At 45.8% G+C, this 16,615-nt stretch overlaps 1 protein-coding gene across 5 annotated transcripts in view; it reads right to left on the bottom strand.

The window, feature by feature from the left end:
* Nucleotides 1-650: 650 nt before the first annotated feature.
* The window catches only part of ZNF536 (zinc finger protein 536), a 351,144-nt gene continuing 335,179 nt past the window's right edge, over nucleotides 651-16,615 (bottom strand). For 3 of the 5 annotated variants that reach the window (XM_049863975.1, XM_049863978.1, XM_049863977.1), the window contains one exon: nucleotides 8,810-10,460. In XM_049863975.1, coding sequence (XP_049719932.1) covers nucleotides 8,878-10,460 — 1,583 coding nt within the window. In that variant the 3' untranslated portion in view covers nucleotides 8,810-8,877. Of the gene's footprint in view, nucleotides 1,414-8,809; nucleotides 10,461-16,615 lie in introns of those variants that run through there. The other 2 variants (XM_049863979.1, XM_049863976.1) reach the window with 2 other exon arrangements.

Below are 16,615 nucleotides of genomic sequence, written 5' to 3'. Positions count from 1 at the left end.
CAAGCCTATTACAACAGACACAGATGCATTCAGAAAAATCTCAGTGGGACAAAAATATCCCCAAGGGCCAATAATTCCAAGTATTATTCCATTAAAAACTACCCTTTGAGGGGTAAAAAGGAGATGCTAAGGTTTGCTGCAGGAAGACGTGGGCTGGGCTGTCTTTTCCACATCTGGGATGCAGCCCTCAGGTGCCCTGGTCCTCCTCTCCCAGGTCCTGTGAGTGGCCGTGGGGTCTAGGTACCTAAAAATCATTTGTCCTGAGAGATGCATGCCTGTCCCTTCCTTTCTCCATTGCCCACAATCATCACACCGCAGTCGGGAATTGTTAGGTATGGAGCCCATCCAAAGGTTGATAGAAAAATGCAACAGGTGCCCAGCAAACAGCCCAAGGAGCAGCATAAATATTATTCCCCAACATCCCATTGAGGCTCCCAACAGATAGAAGAATGTCAGGGGGTATGGGGGGTGTTGTGGAATGAATTGACATAATGACTCAAAACTGCACTAATGTTTCACAGCTTTTTTTTTATTAGCAATACCAAGATAAGTTATTGAAGCAGTTTTAGTATTGTTTTACATTCCATTCATAAATGACCTAACTTGTAACTCAGCATACAGCACACTTAAAGATATAGTTTGACACTTATTCAGAAAGCTACAATTATTATAACTTACATGCCTTCATTACCAGGAACAGCTTAATGTATCTTCTAATTACTTCGACAATACTCTATTCCAAAGCACACGATAACCCAGTACAAGTTTACACATTTTGCTTCAATCACCATTTTTAAATTGTGGAAGTCAAGGTGGGTGCTGTTCACTGGAATTTTACTGTCATCTGTTCCTGGTTAATATGACGACCTGACACAATATGAAACTAGCAATATTACTGCTTAAATACTATGGAGAAAGATAATTACTGCACTTTGCGGAATTCTTCTAAAGTGTTACAAAATACAGGACAATCAGACACAAGCAGTAATGCCAACGAGACCTTCCCGGGCCCCTCTCTAGAGGTTGTGGTGAGCTTACGGAAGAGGTCCTATAGTCAGGTTATTCGCAGATGAAGGGACCTCCAGTCCACCAGTGTTTGTCACTCAGGGTTTATGATTTTGAGGAAATTTTCTCTCCCGTTCACGTTAACTAAGCCTTTGCAATTCATGACTAATAGAGGAACATATGGGGCAATATTTTTAGCTCCACGGTTATTTGCTATATATATGGTAGGTTGGTGTGCCGTGTGTATACACATACCTATGCCAGTGGTAATTATTTATTCAACACACATATGTGTATACATTCTTCTCTTGACTTTACACGAATAACAAGCTGCAGATAACCACCGAGGCGCACGAACGGACAAGGGCAACTCCAGATAGACCCACTAGAACAGGGGATGTCACTTACCTGCAAGAAAATGTGCAGATTCATTAAAAAATCCAAAAACCATCGGGGCTAGAGGCATTTGAAAGCAGGGGCAGGGCCACATTCCTTAATCGTTTAATGGGGTAATGACAATAAAGCAATATTTATAAAATTTGGTCCTTCCATCTCTGGCTAAAGCAAGAACAGTCTACATGATTAGAAAAGGTTGGCAATTAGACGTGGAGGTGCTGTTGATCAGCTCTAAGTAATAGGAGATAATTACTACTCATTTGAAACCTGGGCTTTGTGCACAATATCTGAAAGAGAGAGAGAGAGAAACTGACTCCTGCACCAGCTAAGCGGCATGTGTCAAGATGACTGTCAATTCCAACCCTCACTCAGCAGCCTGAGAAGGTGGATTCCAACCCTAAAGCCAGGGTACCTGGACCCAGCTCAAGAAAGCGATGGGGTCACACATTGTTCCTGTTGTATACAGCAGGGCCTGGGCCAGCTTGGAGCGTTTGCACCTCCTCAGCAAGGTGGGTGCGTGTTCTGACAATTCTCTTCCTCCTTTCCCAATCTTAGAGTCATTGCCAGAGGAAATACTGCATTTTCAACCAAAGAGCTCAGACGCTGTCTCCTCCTGCCTTAGGCTTGGTCCTGGGCAGGGGTGACAGGCAACCCAAAGAGACAATCAAAATGAAAGCTACCAGACGTTGCTCCTGCTTAAGAGGCTCTGTTGATTCAGACAGTATCCTTTGGAGCCAAGAATATGCAGCAAAAGGAAAGGAACATAAACAAGGCTAAATGTCACCACTGTTTGCCGACTTCCAGACACCATCCACTTGTTTGTTCTGAAATGAGGAGTGGACCATTTGGCAAATACAATGGTATTCACACAACAGTTCTGTCATCCTGAAGTCCAAACAACATCACGTTAGTGGCATTCCAACTTAATTTTTAAAAAAGAGAAGGGGAGGTGGAGGAGAACGCCAAAAGTTTGCAGGGAGCTTCCACCCAGAGAGAATGCCTCATGGTCAAACACAGCGCACCCAGCAAGGCTGTGGACAGCGGTGATGATTTTGGTAGGAGATCTTGAGGACATTAAAACACTTTGTCCCCCACAGTCAAAAGGGAAGACTCTACAGCCAATGGAAAGGCAGCTGGCAGGGCAGAGCATGCAGGGTAGGATGGTGACTGGCAGCAACTTACAAGGTTTTGCCCTTGGACTCGGGCAGGCCAAATGGTCCTTCCTACCAGAGTCTCATATCAGGCCCTGGACATACACTCTCTCATTACTGGGGGCAGCTTGGAACCTTGGAGGTCAATGGCCAATCTGCAAATGATAAAACTGGGCAATGGAAGCAAATTGCAAAGTCGTGCTTTAACCTCCAGGCTCTGCAAGACCATCCATATGAGAATCAGCCCATGAAAAGAGGAGCAGGAGGAATGATGGCTCAGTTGGCTTTAAATAAAGCACATCAGCTCCAGCAACAAGGTCCTACAGCAGAGATCCCCTGGGTCTCGTACACTCCAAGGCTGATTGCCCTACCTTGTGTTTGTGGGGTTTAGCCTGGACCCCCATGCACTTTTCAGTTTTGGGCTTGTGGTTTTCTTCCTATGACCTTTTTTAAATTTAGTCCCCTTTCTTCCTTAGAACCAGCTGACTTTATAGCCACACCTTAGAATCTTTCACAAGACTAAAAATATACCAACTGCCAGAAAGATGGGCATCATGGCCTTGCTCGGGGTCTTCATATACAGACATACCGTTTTCAGGGTGTTTTCACATACCCAGCTACAGCTCCCTTGGAAATCTCAAACTGATCATAGACCTTACCAATTTCCTGGCCAAAGACTGAGGGAGCAGGACTTATGGCCTACCCCTAAGTACTTGCCTTCTATCAGGAACAGAATTGGGTAGAAATTGAAAACAGTGTGATCACAAAATTGCCAGGATTGTCTTCAAGGCTAACTTTCCCAACATACCAAGAAATAGCTATGGACAACCAAACATGAGGAGATAAAACATGTCTGTATAAGCTTGAATGAAAGCAAGATTCATTCTCATTTAGTGCTAAAGGGCTCATGGCAACCAGAAAACGTTTGGACGCTGACATCACTTCCTCACGTCTTCCTCGTGATGCTCACCTTTACAACCAAGAACCATTCACACAAGCTCTGTGACATCCTTAATCTCCTTTTATCCTTACTAGTCTGTTCACTGTGAGGAAACTGAGGCTTCCACAGAGCAAGGTTGCCTAAGAACCATGACTGAGCTCCCACCTCTTATTCTCATACCTCCTCCCCCTGTGCCAGTCAAAGAGAAGATCTGGGACCTGCCCTGGAAGAGGTGTTCTCCTGGAAATTTTAATGGCTAGACAAAGACTTGGCCTTCCAGAAACAGGTACATGGAGGCCCATCTGGGCTGACAAGTCCTCTCTCACATCTCTGGCTTTGACATTAGATGGCAATAGATGGAGCTTTGTGGCCTGTAAGGGTGGGTCCTTTCCAGCATCATCTCATGGGCTGGTGGAATGATAGAAGACAGGTGTCTTTGTCATCTCTAGGGACAACCATAGAAATGCAGCCCTCTTTACACTAAAGTAAACCAGTTACCATCATGTAGATTCCAACTCAGTATGACCCACATGTGTCAGAGTAAAACCGTGCTCCATAGAGTTTTCATTGGCCAATTTACCCAGAAGCAGATTGCCCAGTTTTTCTCCCAAGGCACCTCTGGGTGGACTCGAACCTTCAGCATTTTGGTTAGCAGCCCAGTGCACTAACAGTTTGCACCATCCAGGGACTCCTTACACTTGAGCAGTTGGTCAGCAAACATGGGCCAAATCCATTTACTGAAATCAGCCACACCCATTCATTTGTATATTGTCTATGGCTGCTTTTCCTCCTACCCTGGCAGAGTGGGGTGTTTGTGACAGATCACATGGCCTGCAAGCTTAAAATAGTCACTATCTGGCCCTTTACAGAAAGTCTGCCGCCTCTGCTCTAGAGTGTGAAGCTGGTAAAATGGTAAATATTTTCAGACTTCCTATGCCAAGAAATCACTGAGGTTTCTGGAGCAGAAAAGTTTTAAGAGGGTTCAGCTCAGTTGTCCTGGTGCATTTCATCACATATTTAGCCATGAGGTGAGGAGGTTTAAATGCACCCTGTATCTGGGGGGATCCAAATTCTCTCACTGCTATGGAAGCCCAGAATACCCTTACCCTATAGTCCCAGGGATGATTTGGGTTAAGGAAGCCATTTTCCCAATAACTAGAGAATAAAAAATTGGGCATATTGGGAATATTCCTGTTAATAGCTTTGCCTTCTCACTAGGCTTCCTCAGAGGTCGAATGGATTACTGGTCTGGTAGCCACTGCACACAGGGCCTCATGCCCATGATAGACATGTTGATGGATTCTCCTTGCACTCTCAGGCTTCCCTGCATGGTGGTGACTCCAGAACAGAACTTCTAAGGCTAAGGGGGATTATGCTTGTTCTCCCTGCCTTTCCCTTAACCTGACTTTAATTCTGCCCCATCAACCCTACTCTTGGGTTTACCAAAGCACATACAGCAAGCCCTGATTGTGAGACCCAACAGTTCCAAGTCCTATCTGTCTTGGGTTTCAAAGGCAAGGAGTAAAGGTGATCTGGTTGCTCCACAAAACCACAAACTCTGGGGTGAAACATGGTCTTTAATCTTCACATACAGCCAGCCCCTACGTGCTGTGCAGACCAGGCTTTGTCCTGTCTGGATGCACCCTGAAGCTGAGGTCTCTCACATTCTCGTGGTTCTCCAAGCTCTTGAATGACACAACAGTTGCATCAAAGATTCAACTGTGGACTTGGACAAAGGGGTTGTCTGCCTTGTCTTGTTGTCAGTGGGCATGAATACTGCTTGGGTTCTGTCCTTCCCCCCCCCCCCATTTAAATACTTGTGTGAATCATCAACGTCAAACCCATTCTACCAAAACCAAGGGTACATCCAACTTCCCTGAAGGCATTGGAGTGCCTTGTAAGTTATGTGCCTTGACAGAATAAAGAAATGTGTGCCTTGCCTGGAGTCTGGAAGTTTCGGATTGTAGTGGACTCTGACCCACTCAAGAAACAAAAATTCATGTCCTTCAGCTTAATCCAAGATGGCACCCTTTCTTCCTCAGGGTCATCTGTAACATGTTGCTGACTGACTAGTGCTCTGTCATCCATGGAAGGATCTTGTAAAAATGCATGCTCAGCTGTCAAAGTTGGCATATGCTACAGGCCTCTCCCTACTCAACTGGTTGGGCCAGTCTCTTCCTTCATTGGCTTTCTCTCCTGCCCCAGAGTTAGAAATGCATTCGCTATGAATAGGCAGTAAACGATGGCCCAGGGCACCAGGTCACAGTGCCAAGGAATGTAGGACAAGAGTTTTAAAAAATAAGGAAGCAGGCATGCAGAAATTAGGAAAACACCTGGAAGTAGAGCCTACAACATGGACATCGCCCACAGACTTAAGGTTAAATGCCATCTCATGCAACACACCGGTGTGGGCCAGAGAAGTTGCTGAGATTTGGTGTGAGTCTCCACGATTTGAGCAAGGTTTCTACTGATGCTTCTTCATATACTGCTACACCCTATGAGAAGAGAGGCTTTCCTTAATGAACAGATAGTGCAGTGGGAATTTTAGTTTACTAACCATACAAAATCTGACCCAAAACTCCATCTGAAAGGTGAATTATAGGAATAACCCTTTGGTTTGGCAAAGCCCAGCTTTTTGGGGAAATTCAGGTATGGACCTGGTGGACCAGTTTAGAAATCCATATCTGCCTTTAACTGAGCAGAGGGGAGGGAAAGAACATTAGGACTACTTCATTCCTTGTGCCAATACCATTTCTGCGTTTTCAAAGTGAAGCCAACGGAGGTTTGAAGCTTAGATCTAGCACTGATGCTTCTCGTGGTTCTAAAAAGGCAGTAGACTAAAATATTTAAGAAAACTGCCGATTTTGTAACCAGTGGATATTATTTTCCCCAAAGTGTTCACGGATATTATCTCTTAAAAAGGATAAATATGTCTGGCCCTTCTGGGGAATAAGACATCACAGCAGCCAGCAAGAAAGCAAAAAGAAGGCTGTGGTTATGACGGGCCAGCTACGGGAGCAGGGGACTAAGAACCGGACGGGCTCAGGGTCGTCCTGGGGGCACGAGGGCAGCGCCCTATGACCAGCCCAAAGGCAAAGGACAGGGACGGCACCTCCATGCCTGCTTTCAAACTAGAGAAGGGAGATGCAGAAGAAATAAGGACAAATGAATGGCAGAACTCACGCTCCCAACAAATAGGTGGCTTATGGGCAGAGTTCATTTTGGCATCTTACCACGAATGGAAGGGGGAGCTAAGGAACCTGGTGCCTCTGCAGAGATCCCACAGGGTGCCTTCCAGCCTGGCTGGCCCGAGGACCTTCAGCCCCAATGGGGCAGAGTGGTGACAGCTTCTATCCCAGGGTCTGCGGTCCAATGGCTGAAAGGCTGACTAGCAGTGTGTTCTGCACATGCATGTATCAGAGGAGTGTCATGAACTGCTGTCTTCAGAGGCAAAAGGCTCAGAAGACAGAGGACACTTTCCCTACCCCCTGCCGCCTGATGCAAAAGGACATCATCAGGCAAGCTTCCTCAAAGGCAGGCAGCCTTCCTTCAGCACTGATAGGAAGATGGGAAAATTAATAGGGGTAATATGAGCTCATTTCAATAATAATGAGCTTACGAGCATGCCAGGTTTTGATCTTTTCTGATGCATGGATTCCTGGCAGGAACTAGAGTCTTACGTAGGTAGTTGAAAGAACTGAAAATAGACTTAAAAAAAAATCCCCCAACAAACAATAAGGAAGAAACCACCCAATCGCAAACTTAAAACCACAATAAAAAAAAAAGGCTTAAACATCACTCCCCAGGAGGAAAGGGGAAAAAAAAATTGGACTGACATAAACATCTTTTTCTTCATCTTTTAAACATTGTTTTTAATGGCTTCAAAAGTAATAAATTGTATGTGGCTAAAAATAGATCTAGGGTACTGGTTAATGGGGCTTTGTGAATCACTCAGCTTAAGAAAATGTCAATATTTTTTTGAGCTGTCAGAAATCCATTTAGTGATTTTTGACAATTCAAAAAATATTTCCGACTGCTTGGTTCAGTTCCTGGTGAATTAGAGAAGGAGAGGGAAAGAAGAAATATATCAGTGCAATTTATGAACCCAGAGTCCGGCTTCCTGAAGCCTGCTCTGTGCTAAAAGGGGCAGCAGGGTGCTGAGGTTAAGACACACTCCCTTGGGTTAGTTTTCCCTTCCTCCCTCTCATCCTTGCTCATCTTTCCCTTCCTCCCTCTCATCTTCCCTCCAGCCTGGCTTCTTTCCCTCACTCCTTCCTTCTTTTCCTTCTTTCTCACTTCCTTCCCTCCCCCTTTCTCACTTCCTTCCCTCCTTCCTTTCTCCCTTCCTTCCCTCAACAGGTGAACTAAAATCACAGAAATCCATTCACAGGTTAAAGATGGAACGGTATCATGGTCATGTGTCTCTAGAGGGATATTCTAGGGTCGGTCTCAAAGGGAATTGTACACTGAGTTTCTCTTTGAAGAAAGGCTTCAAAACATGAGTATTTGGTGCCAAGACAAGTGTTTTTGTGACCCCCTCTGTTCCCCATTCATTCAAGCACATTCTAGGTTTCAAATTTATTACTGTATTTTAAAATCTGGAGTTACTGTAGGGTAATCATATTCTTTAAGGAGGTAAAGTGCCTGTTTGCTAGCAAGATCAGGTAGGCATAAGTCCAAGACACAGGATCACAACACTTCCAACCAGAGACTTCACAATGTACATTTCTTATTAGAACAATAGACAGACACATGGACAGACGGACAGAAGACAATAGTAGAAGGCCAAAGTCACACAGTCACTGCCATTTGGTATGCCTAAAGATGAATCACAAACACCTCAAAACCATCTCCCTCTTTGGAGAGAGGGTCACTTTATTTCTACATTGTGGTTAGTGTGATACGATGTTAGTATCCTCTAAGTCAATATAAAGAAAAGCTTAAGAAACCAGATTAGGCTTAGCAAAGCATTGAGAACTTGTCTTTAGGCGTCTTATGCATAAGTTGAAAATACTGAAAAGTTTGCAAGTTACCATGTTCTTTTTTTGTTTTCGTTTTTTTTTTTTCCCCCCCTTTTTTTTTCTAGTTAGGGATTAAAAACAGGAGTAGTTCACACTGTGAGACCCGCCCCCCTCCCCCGCCTTTTCCATGTCTTTCTTTCAGGCATTTTAGATCATTATGATGCAAATTAGAACATAAAAATATGATTTCTAAAACTTGTAAATGAACTTGACTTTCCTGATTGTCTACATTGCATATACAGCATTGTTTTTTTTTTTTTTATGTTTTAGTTCAAAATTTGCTAATGAATGTCTACTTTTTTTTTTTTTTTTAATGCACAATTCAGCACTGATGTTTTGGGAAATAAACTAAAGGAAGAGGATTCTAAAACTTACCACACAAGTCTGGCCTCTTGATACATCCAGAATTTGCTGTGCTACTTGCAAGTCCGTTAAAGGCTGCTAAGCCATCACAGCTGTAAGCCCTGAGAACCGACAGCATGTTCATGGGCTTCTCCAGGCCCGGGGGCCCCCGCTCTGGCTTCGGCAGGCCCGCCGAGGTCTCCTGGGCTGGAAGAAGGCTGGGGCTGTGCCACTGCTTCTCTGACACTTGGGGTAGAGGTGACACAAGTCCCTGGGCGGGCTGGGGGGTGCCCGTGGGCAGCAGGCTGTCCCCTCCATCGGCACTGCCGTCCTTGCTGAGGGCAGACAGGGGCTTGGTCATCATTTCAGGTTCAGTCTCAATGTCCTCTTCTTCATTGTTCTCTCCCTTGGAGGAGTCCATGTCCTCTGAGGAGGCAATGTCAGACAGGTCATCAGTAGTGTTTTGATTTGTGGTTTCAGGGATCAGGATGGGGGCATGATCTTCAGGGTGGGCCTTCCCGTCAGGCTCGCTGCTGGGACACGCACTAGAGGCTCCCGAGCCAGCAGTGCTTGGGTAAACACCAAACTGCTTATAGAAGTCTGCTGGGAAGTTGCAAAATGCAGGGTCCATGTGGCTGGACCACGTGCCACTCTTCTGCTCCCCCAGAGTCTCCTTGACCTGCCCTTGGGCAATCTTCTCAGAAGCAGAGTCTAGAGGGCCAATCACATGGGAGAGCCCCAACTCTTTGCTCGATTGTACTGTGGGAAGCACAGCCATTTTACTTGCCTCCCTGGCTTGGTCTTTGCAATTGATGGGTATCCCCAAGGCATTATCTTTGCGTTTGGCCTTGCCAAGGTGGTTGGCCTGGAGATGAAGGGCCATCAGTTCCATGGAGGAAGTTGTGAAAGAACAAAATAAGCAGCCATGCCATGCAATGTTGTCTTGAACGGTCACCGATGAGCCTGGAAGGGAGGTGGCATCTGGCCTCACCGACAGATCTAGAGGTTCATACTGAGATTTCTCAGACTTCCTCTGGGAGGATTTCCCACTGGGCTTCTCCTCGCCACCCTCTACCCCGTGGACTTTCATGGAATGAGGGTCAGACAGGGCTTTGTCCTTCATTTCCTTCTCCTTCTTCAAGGAGCTTAGGACAAAGCTGTCCATGAATGCTTGCAAGGACCCTTGGAAACTCACACCATTGCTCACAATGCTTTGATAAGCTCTTCCAATTTCGGAGAAGTGGGTACTTTTGGAGGGAAGGTCAGCGCCTTTCAGAGTGTCTGAAGGAGGCTCGGAAGACATACCGGTGGCCTGCCCCGAATGGTCTCCAGATGAGAGCACCCCCAAGGTCCACTGCTGAGAGGCAGGGCCCCCTCTAAAGTCAATTCCAGGGAGGCCCTTGAAGGCGCCCCTGAGGATGTCTGGCCTAATAAACAATGAAGCTTTGTTGGGCATCTCATCCTTGTGGTCTTGGCTTGGGGGCTGTCCAGACAGAGCCCCGGCACCATTCTGTCGCTCCCGATGGTGTCGTTCTAGGTGGTATTTTAAGGATGCTGACTGGGTACCGGCATAGTCACAATGGGGACATTTGTAGGGTTTCTCACCTGCAGATTTTGGTATAAGAGAAAGAAATAAAAGTGTTTATCTCATTTTGGTGTGCTGAACAAGGCTAGAAGGATCAACATTTGTTCTTTGAAACAAAGCAGCTCAAACTAATAATTAGTTAGAGAACAACTGTTTTTTAATAGAAGAATAATTCGTACCCTTAAGCTTTTTTAATGATTTTGTACCATTTGGGACTATTCGGGAATGACATACTATCTACACACAATTAGCTATCTTTTTCTTTATCTAACATGTGAAAACGGCTGTAGATTTAAAAGCTATGATTATGAAAATTAAGCACAATAATTTCAACCACAGTGATCATTAAAAGTAGAAGTTTAAAAAGACAAAGTATGTAACAAATGGGTGGTTGCAATATTTTGTGTATACAATAGCTCTAAAATTTGTTTAAATTATACACATGGAAACCATTTTTAAACCTAAAAATTTTATGGCACTGTTACGCAAGACTGAAATGAATGATTTAAGCCTTGCTCTGCAGTAAATCATGGATATAATTAGCAAATGGCATACTGCACAAGTAATTTATCATTATTTGGAGGGCACCATTCCAGACGGGCTCAGATATCTGCAGACCTACTGCATTGTTTCTAAATAAAGAACTATAAATACCGATTCCATAAAATATTAATATCGTTATAGGGCATTACGATTGCAGCATGTAAAGACATATAGTTAAGATAAAAAGCAGTCAATAAAACTTAAAGGAAAATGAGTAATAAAAAGGCACAAAATATATTTAGTTTCTGTATTTGAAATTAACATTATCTACTGGTCTTTGTAGTGCCTTAAATTTGTACTAATGGCAAACCTAATGCTCTGCTAGTAAAAAGTGTAATTTACCTATAATAAGTGCTTTCTAGAGAATAAAAATAGCTTTAAAGAGTGTTTTAAAACATATAAGATAATTTTCAGGAATTAAATATTTATTTAAATTCAACACCCAACTTCTATTGTTCTTGCCACAACGGAAACCATAACATAACGTACGGCTTAGGTCGGCCCTCATTGTGGAATGGAGAAAAGGAAGGTAAATGTGGCTTGAACTATATTCCAAGAATCTGTTAGCAATCCTGGGTCTTTTCTAGACTTTGGAATCACAAAGCTCCCTGGAAAAAATGGGACTGTGACAGTCCCTGTTAGCTTATTCACAATAGTTCCCTGTCAATATCCACAATCATTTCTCCAAGGAAGCTCAACTGTTTCCCCCACTCCATTGTTGTTCCATTGTAAAACAGACCGGCTTAAAAAGCAGCGGCAAATTTTTGGTGAATGGTATATTCTGGAAGTAGTCTACTCTGTCTGGTCTTAGCTGATGGCTATTCTTTAGGCATAAGGCATTTCAGGGTAGGGCATTTAGGGGATGCTAAGCAAGGGGAACATCAGCCCAGGTTCTGAGCAGGGGACTCCATGCCATCTCTGGATTGCTGCCAGAACCTTGGAGAAACTGTGCCTGCCTCATCAAAATGGCGGCCAAGTGTTTCTTGCATGCATGCATACAGCAGCTGAGGAACTCCCTTCAACAGTAATTCAGAAAAGGCTTTCAGCCAGGGAGGGAGCCCAGCTGGGAGTTTATTTCTCTAAACCTGCAGGTCACAGTCCTCTCTGGCTATACCAGTGACATAGATGCGGGAGGAAGAATCTATTTCCTTTGAGGTAAAGGTACACATAGTCTCAGGCACTCACTATTTTCCCACTTATTGGATTTGACTCCTGTGTTAGACTCAAACTCATTTCATCCAGTGCTATTTGGACATCCCACCTGCAGGTCAAAGAACCATCACTGGAGCAGGCCCTAGAAATGGCAACTTCTGGGCAACCAGGTGTCACAGCTCACTCAGCTAACCTCGGAAGCTCAGTGACCAGCTGCAGCAGAAGCGGTCCCTGAAGCTTAGGGGGTCATGGTGGGACTTGTGGCAGGAGAGCCTGAATAGAAACTCGGGATTCCGGCCCATGGGCCAGAACAAACTCTGAGAGGACCGAGCAGAGGTAAGGCTGGCAGGTACTAGGTGAGACTCAGGTTGCATTTTGGAAATGCATCTGGAAACAATCAAGTGCATCTGGCAAAGGGTTTGTAGAGACAGTGTGGGCATTCATTAGCAGGAGCTAAGTGGGGGGAGGGTGGGTGGTATGTGGACTTTTCCCTCCAGGCCTGGGGTGGGGTGGGATGGAGCTGCCTTTCTTGGTGTGGGCTGCAGGGGTACACACAGGATATGTGTATGTATCCTCAAGAGACACGCATTTGTAATGCACACAGGAGTTTGTTAAAATACGTAGCAGTTCTGATTCCCCAGATCTGGGGTGGGGCCCCGAAGTTACTGTTTTATTTTTTCCTTCATTTTTTTAAAACTGTTAAAAAAATATATATATATAATATTTATCCATTCAGCATCTTTTACATGTACAATTCAGTGCCATCTACTACATTAATCATGTTATACAACCATCATCAGTATCCACGAGCAAGTTTTCCAGCCCCTTAGGAAAGCTGGTGTTTTACAACAAGCCCCTGGTGATTCTAATGCAGGCAGTGTGAAGACCACACTTGGAAAAACCAATGGAATTGCCTGGGAAGCTTTGAAAAATGTTGATACCTGGCCCCGCCTAAACCTCCAGAAATTCAAATTGTCCAAGGTGTGGTCTGAGCTTTGGGATCTTTCAAAGCTTCCCAGGTGACTCCCCGTGGAGCCTGGGTTGAGATCCACCGGCTAGAGCCTCCCTGGGAAGTGGCCTTTGAGACAGGTGCTGTGTAACAACTCGGCAGGAGAGCTGGTCTGGCCACCAGGAGGTGTTTGAGAGCCTGAGCTGGGGAACTGAGATGTCATGCCACTTAGAAGCCCCTGCCTTGGGGCCTCTGCTTCCTCACCCTGTAAAGTGGGGAGGTTGGAGCGTGTGTTGTCTAAGACCCCGTCCCAACTCTAAACTCTTCTCCAGAGCTCAGCCAAGTCTCCCGAGTGGGGAATAGACACAGGTGTATGTGACACACGTATGCACGTGCACACCTTGGAATGTGCGGATCTGTTCACACGTGGTCTCAAGACTCAGTGAACCAGGGGATGAATGAGCACCTCCTACCTCCCAAGAACTGTTCTTGGTGCTGGGGATTGAGGCAAGAACCAGGTGGACAGGGCTCTGTGGTCTTGGAATGCACACACAGACACACATACATACATACACACACATACACACATACATATACACATGTGCACAAACATACACACACATACATGCAAACACACACATGCAGACACATAGATACACGCACACATACACACACCACACACACATACACACACATCATGTACAAACATACACATACACACACACCACACATAAACACACCATGCACATATACACCACACACATGCATACACATACATACACACATACACATACACACATGCATACATACACATGCACACACATACACATATACCACACACATGCACGCACATACACACACCACACACATACACGTCCACACATACACACAACATGCACATACACACCACACACATACACACACTGCACACAACATACACACATGCACATACATACACACAGCACACACACACATACACACGTACACATGCACATCCCCACAAACACACACCACACACACTCATACACACATACACACACCACACACACATACACACAACACACACAAACCACACACACCACACACACACATACACACACCACACACACACACCACACACATACACACATACATGCACCACACACATACACACATACATGCACCACACACATACACACATACACACACATGCACATACACACATACACACCACACACATACATGTACACACGTACACACACAGTATGCACATACATGCACCACACACATACACACACCACACACATACACATGCACAAACACACACACACACATACACACACCGCACACATACATGTACACACACATACGGCATGCACATACACACACCACACACACATACAGTATGCACATACATACGCACACCTTACACACACACACATCCACTCACACACACACATACACACGTACACACACTCATCCACACAGACACACACACACATACACATGCACACGTACACACACACATCCACACAGACACACACCCACAGGAGAGGGTCCCTTCACTCAGCCCTCTCCTCTATTAAAGTTCAAAATCAGCGTTGGCCTCCGCTGCTCCAGGGGAAGAAAGGCCGTAGCTGAGAAACCAGAATGTTCATTTCCAGCATTTGAGTCTGCCTGGTGAATTTGGGGCAGTTTAGCACATTTCCCAGGGTTGTTTCGAGGGCACATGACGGACACAGCCTTTAGACAGCCCTCCACCCACCCTTCCTAGGCCCTCCGCACCGGGCGAGGGGGCTCCACTCTGCTGTCTGTTTCTCTGCAGAGGTCCGTGTCCTGCCTGGCTCCTAAAAGACTTTGGGTAGCCACTCCCTGCTGCTTTCCACCCCAACTCCCCAGATGAATATCCCCAAGTGAAGTTACATGGGACAAACCAGCTCTTTGGACTGGTGTTTTTCCTTTTAAAAAACCCTCGATTTTATATTCTTTGTAATCCCTAAACTCTGAGTAACCCCTACTGTCCTCTTTCATGTTGCCTCTGCTCACCTTGCCTGGTCTCTGGTCTCTGGTGAGGGGCACAGGGAAATTCCCCAGAGCTCAGCCCTCCTGGGGTGCGTGTCTTGCAGGCAAACACAGGGGATTGGCACCATCACACGGGGGTTGCTCTCCTGAGAATCCCTGACCAGCCCAAGGGCTTCATTTTCCACTGCAAACATCCCAGCTGTTTCCCGGGCATTGTGTCCCCAGAGGGCACTTTTCAGAGCGCTTGGGAGGCAAACTTCTCACAACATTGGCCCAGGTTGGGCGGGTAGCAACTGAGAGGAGGTGAGAGGAGGAAGCCATCAGCAAATTTACCAGGCTCTGAGGCGCAGTCAGGGTCTGCTCCTCCATTTGGCTGACACACATGAAGGCCGTGTTCACCTGTGCCGGGAGCTGCTGTCCGGTAAGAGTCACCAGCGTCTGGAGACGTCCTCCACCAGAGAGCTCCAGGCTGACGCTAACAAATCCCCGGCACGAGGCTTTCTGTGGAGGAGTGAGGCAGTGAACCTGCCGGTCCTTCTCCAACCACGGCTGGACTCCACCCAAGACTGGAAAGGCCTTCGCGGCACAGCTTGGTGGCACAGGTCACCCCAGGTCCTACCAGCAGCTCTGTCTCATTGAATGATTGGCCACTTAGACCATAATGAGTCCAAATCTACTGGGAGACCACACAGACTGTCCCTAGCTTTCCAAGGGTCATGAGGGCTCCAGCACCTCCAAGGTATCTCTCCAGATGTTTGGGTCTCACTGTCTTTGTGTCACCTGTTGTAGGGCCACAAACACAGATGTCTGCAGGGTGGGACAGGCCATAGGAGAGTACAGAACAAGAGGGAGGGGCAAAGGCCTCTCCATGTGGGCGGCTGCCACCCGGGGGATGGCTCTGGCTTTTTAAGAAAAGCCTCGTACTCAGATTTCTGCATCACTATTCTCATTCTTAAATATTGGCACCTATTCTAAAACTTTTTTTGAATACTGAGAGGGTCCCAGTAGCCTATTCTGCAGATTGGGTCTGGATCAGGCAGCCAGTTTGAAACTTGTGTCCAGCAGCAGGATGGGCAGTATTAGGTCGTTTACCACTGAAGGAGGGAGGGAGGGATGTCAGGTGCCTTATGTGGGGAAACCGCTCCTTCTATCTTTTTCTTTAAATTTTATTGTGTTTTGGATGAAAGTTTATGGCTCAAGTTAATTTCTCGTTCAAAAAATTTGTTTTGTGACACTGAATTCAATCCCCGCAGTGTGATAGCATGTTCCCCTTTTCCACCTGGGTTCTCTGTGTCCATTCGTCCAGGTTTCCTGTCCCTTCCTGCCTTCTCACCTTGCGTTTGGACAGGAGTTGCCTGTTTGATCTCGTAGACTTGATTGAACCATGAAGCCTGTTCCTCAGATGGGTTATTGTTTGTTTTATAGGCCTGTCTAATCTTTGTCTGAAAGGTGGACTTCGGGAGTGGGTTCAGTTCTGGGTTAGCAGAGTCTCCCTATATTTTAAAGGAATAAGATGTAGGCCAAAACAAT

The sequence above is a fragment of the Elephas maximus genome, chromosome 21 (assembly GCF_024166365.1).
Source record: "Elephas maximus indicus isolate mEleMax1 chromosome 21, mEleMax1 primary haplotype, whole genome shotgun sequence".
NCBI classification, from domain to species: domain Eukaryota; kingdom Metazoa; phylum Chordata; class Mammalia; order Proboscidea; family Elephantidae; genus Elephas; species Elephas maximus.
The sequence above is the reverse complement of the archived record's forward strand: the minus strand, read 5'-3'. Positions and strand labels throughout refer to the sequence as shown.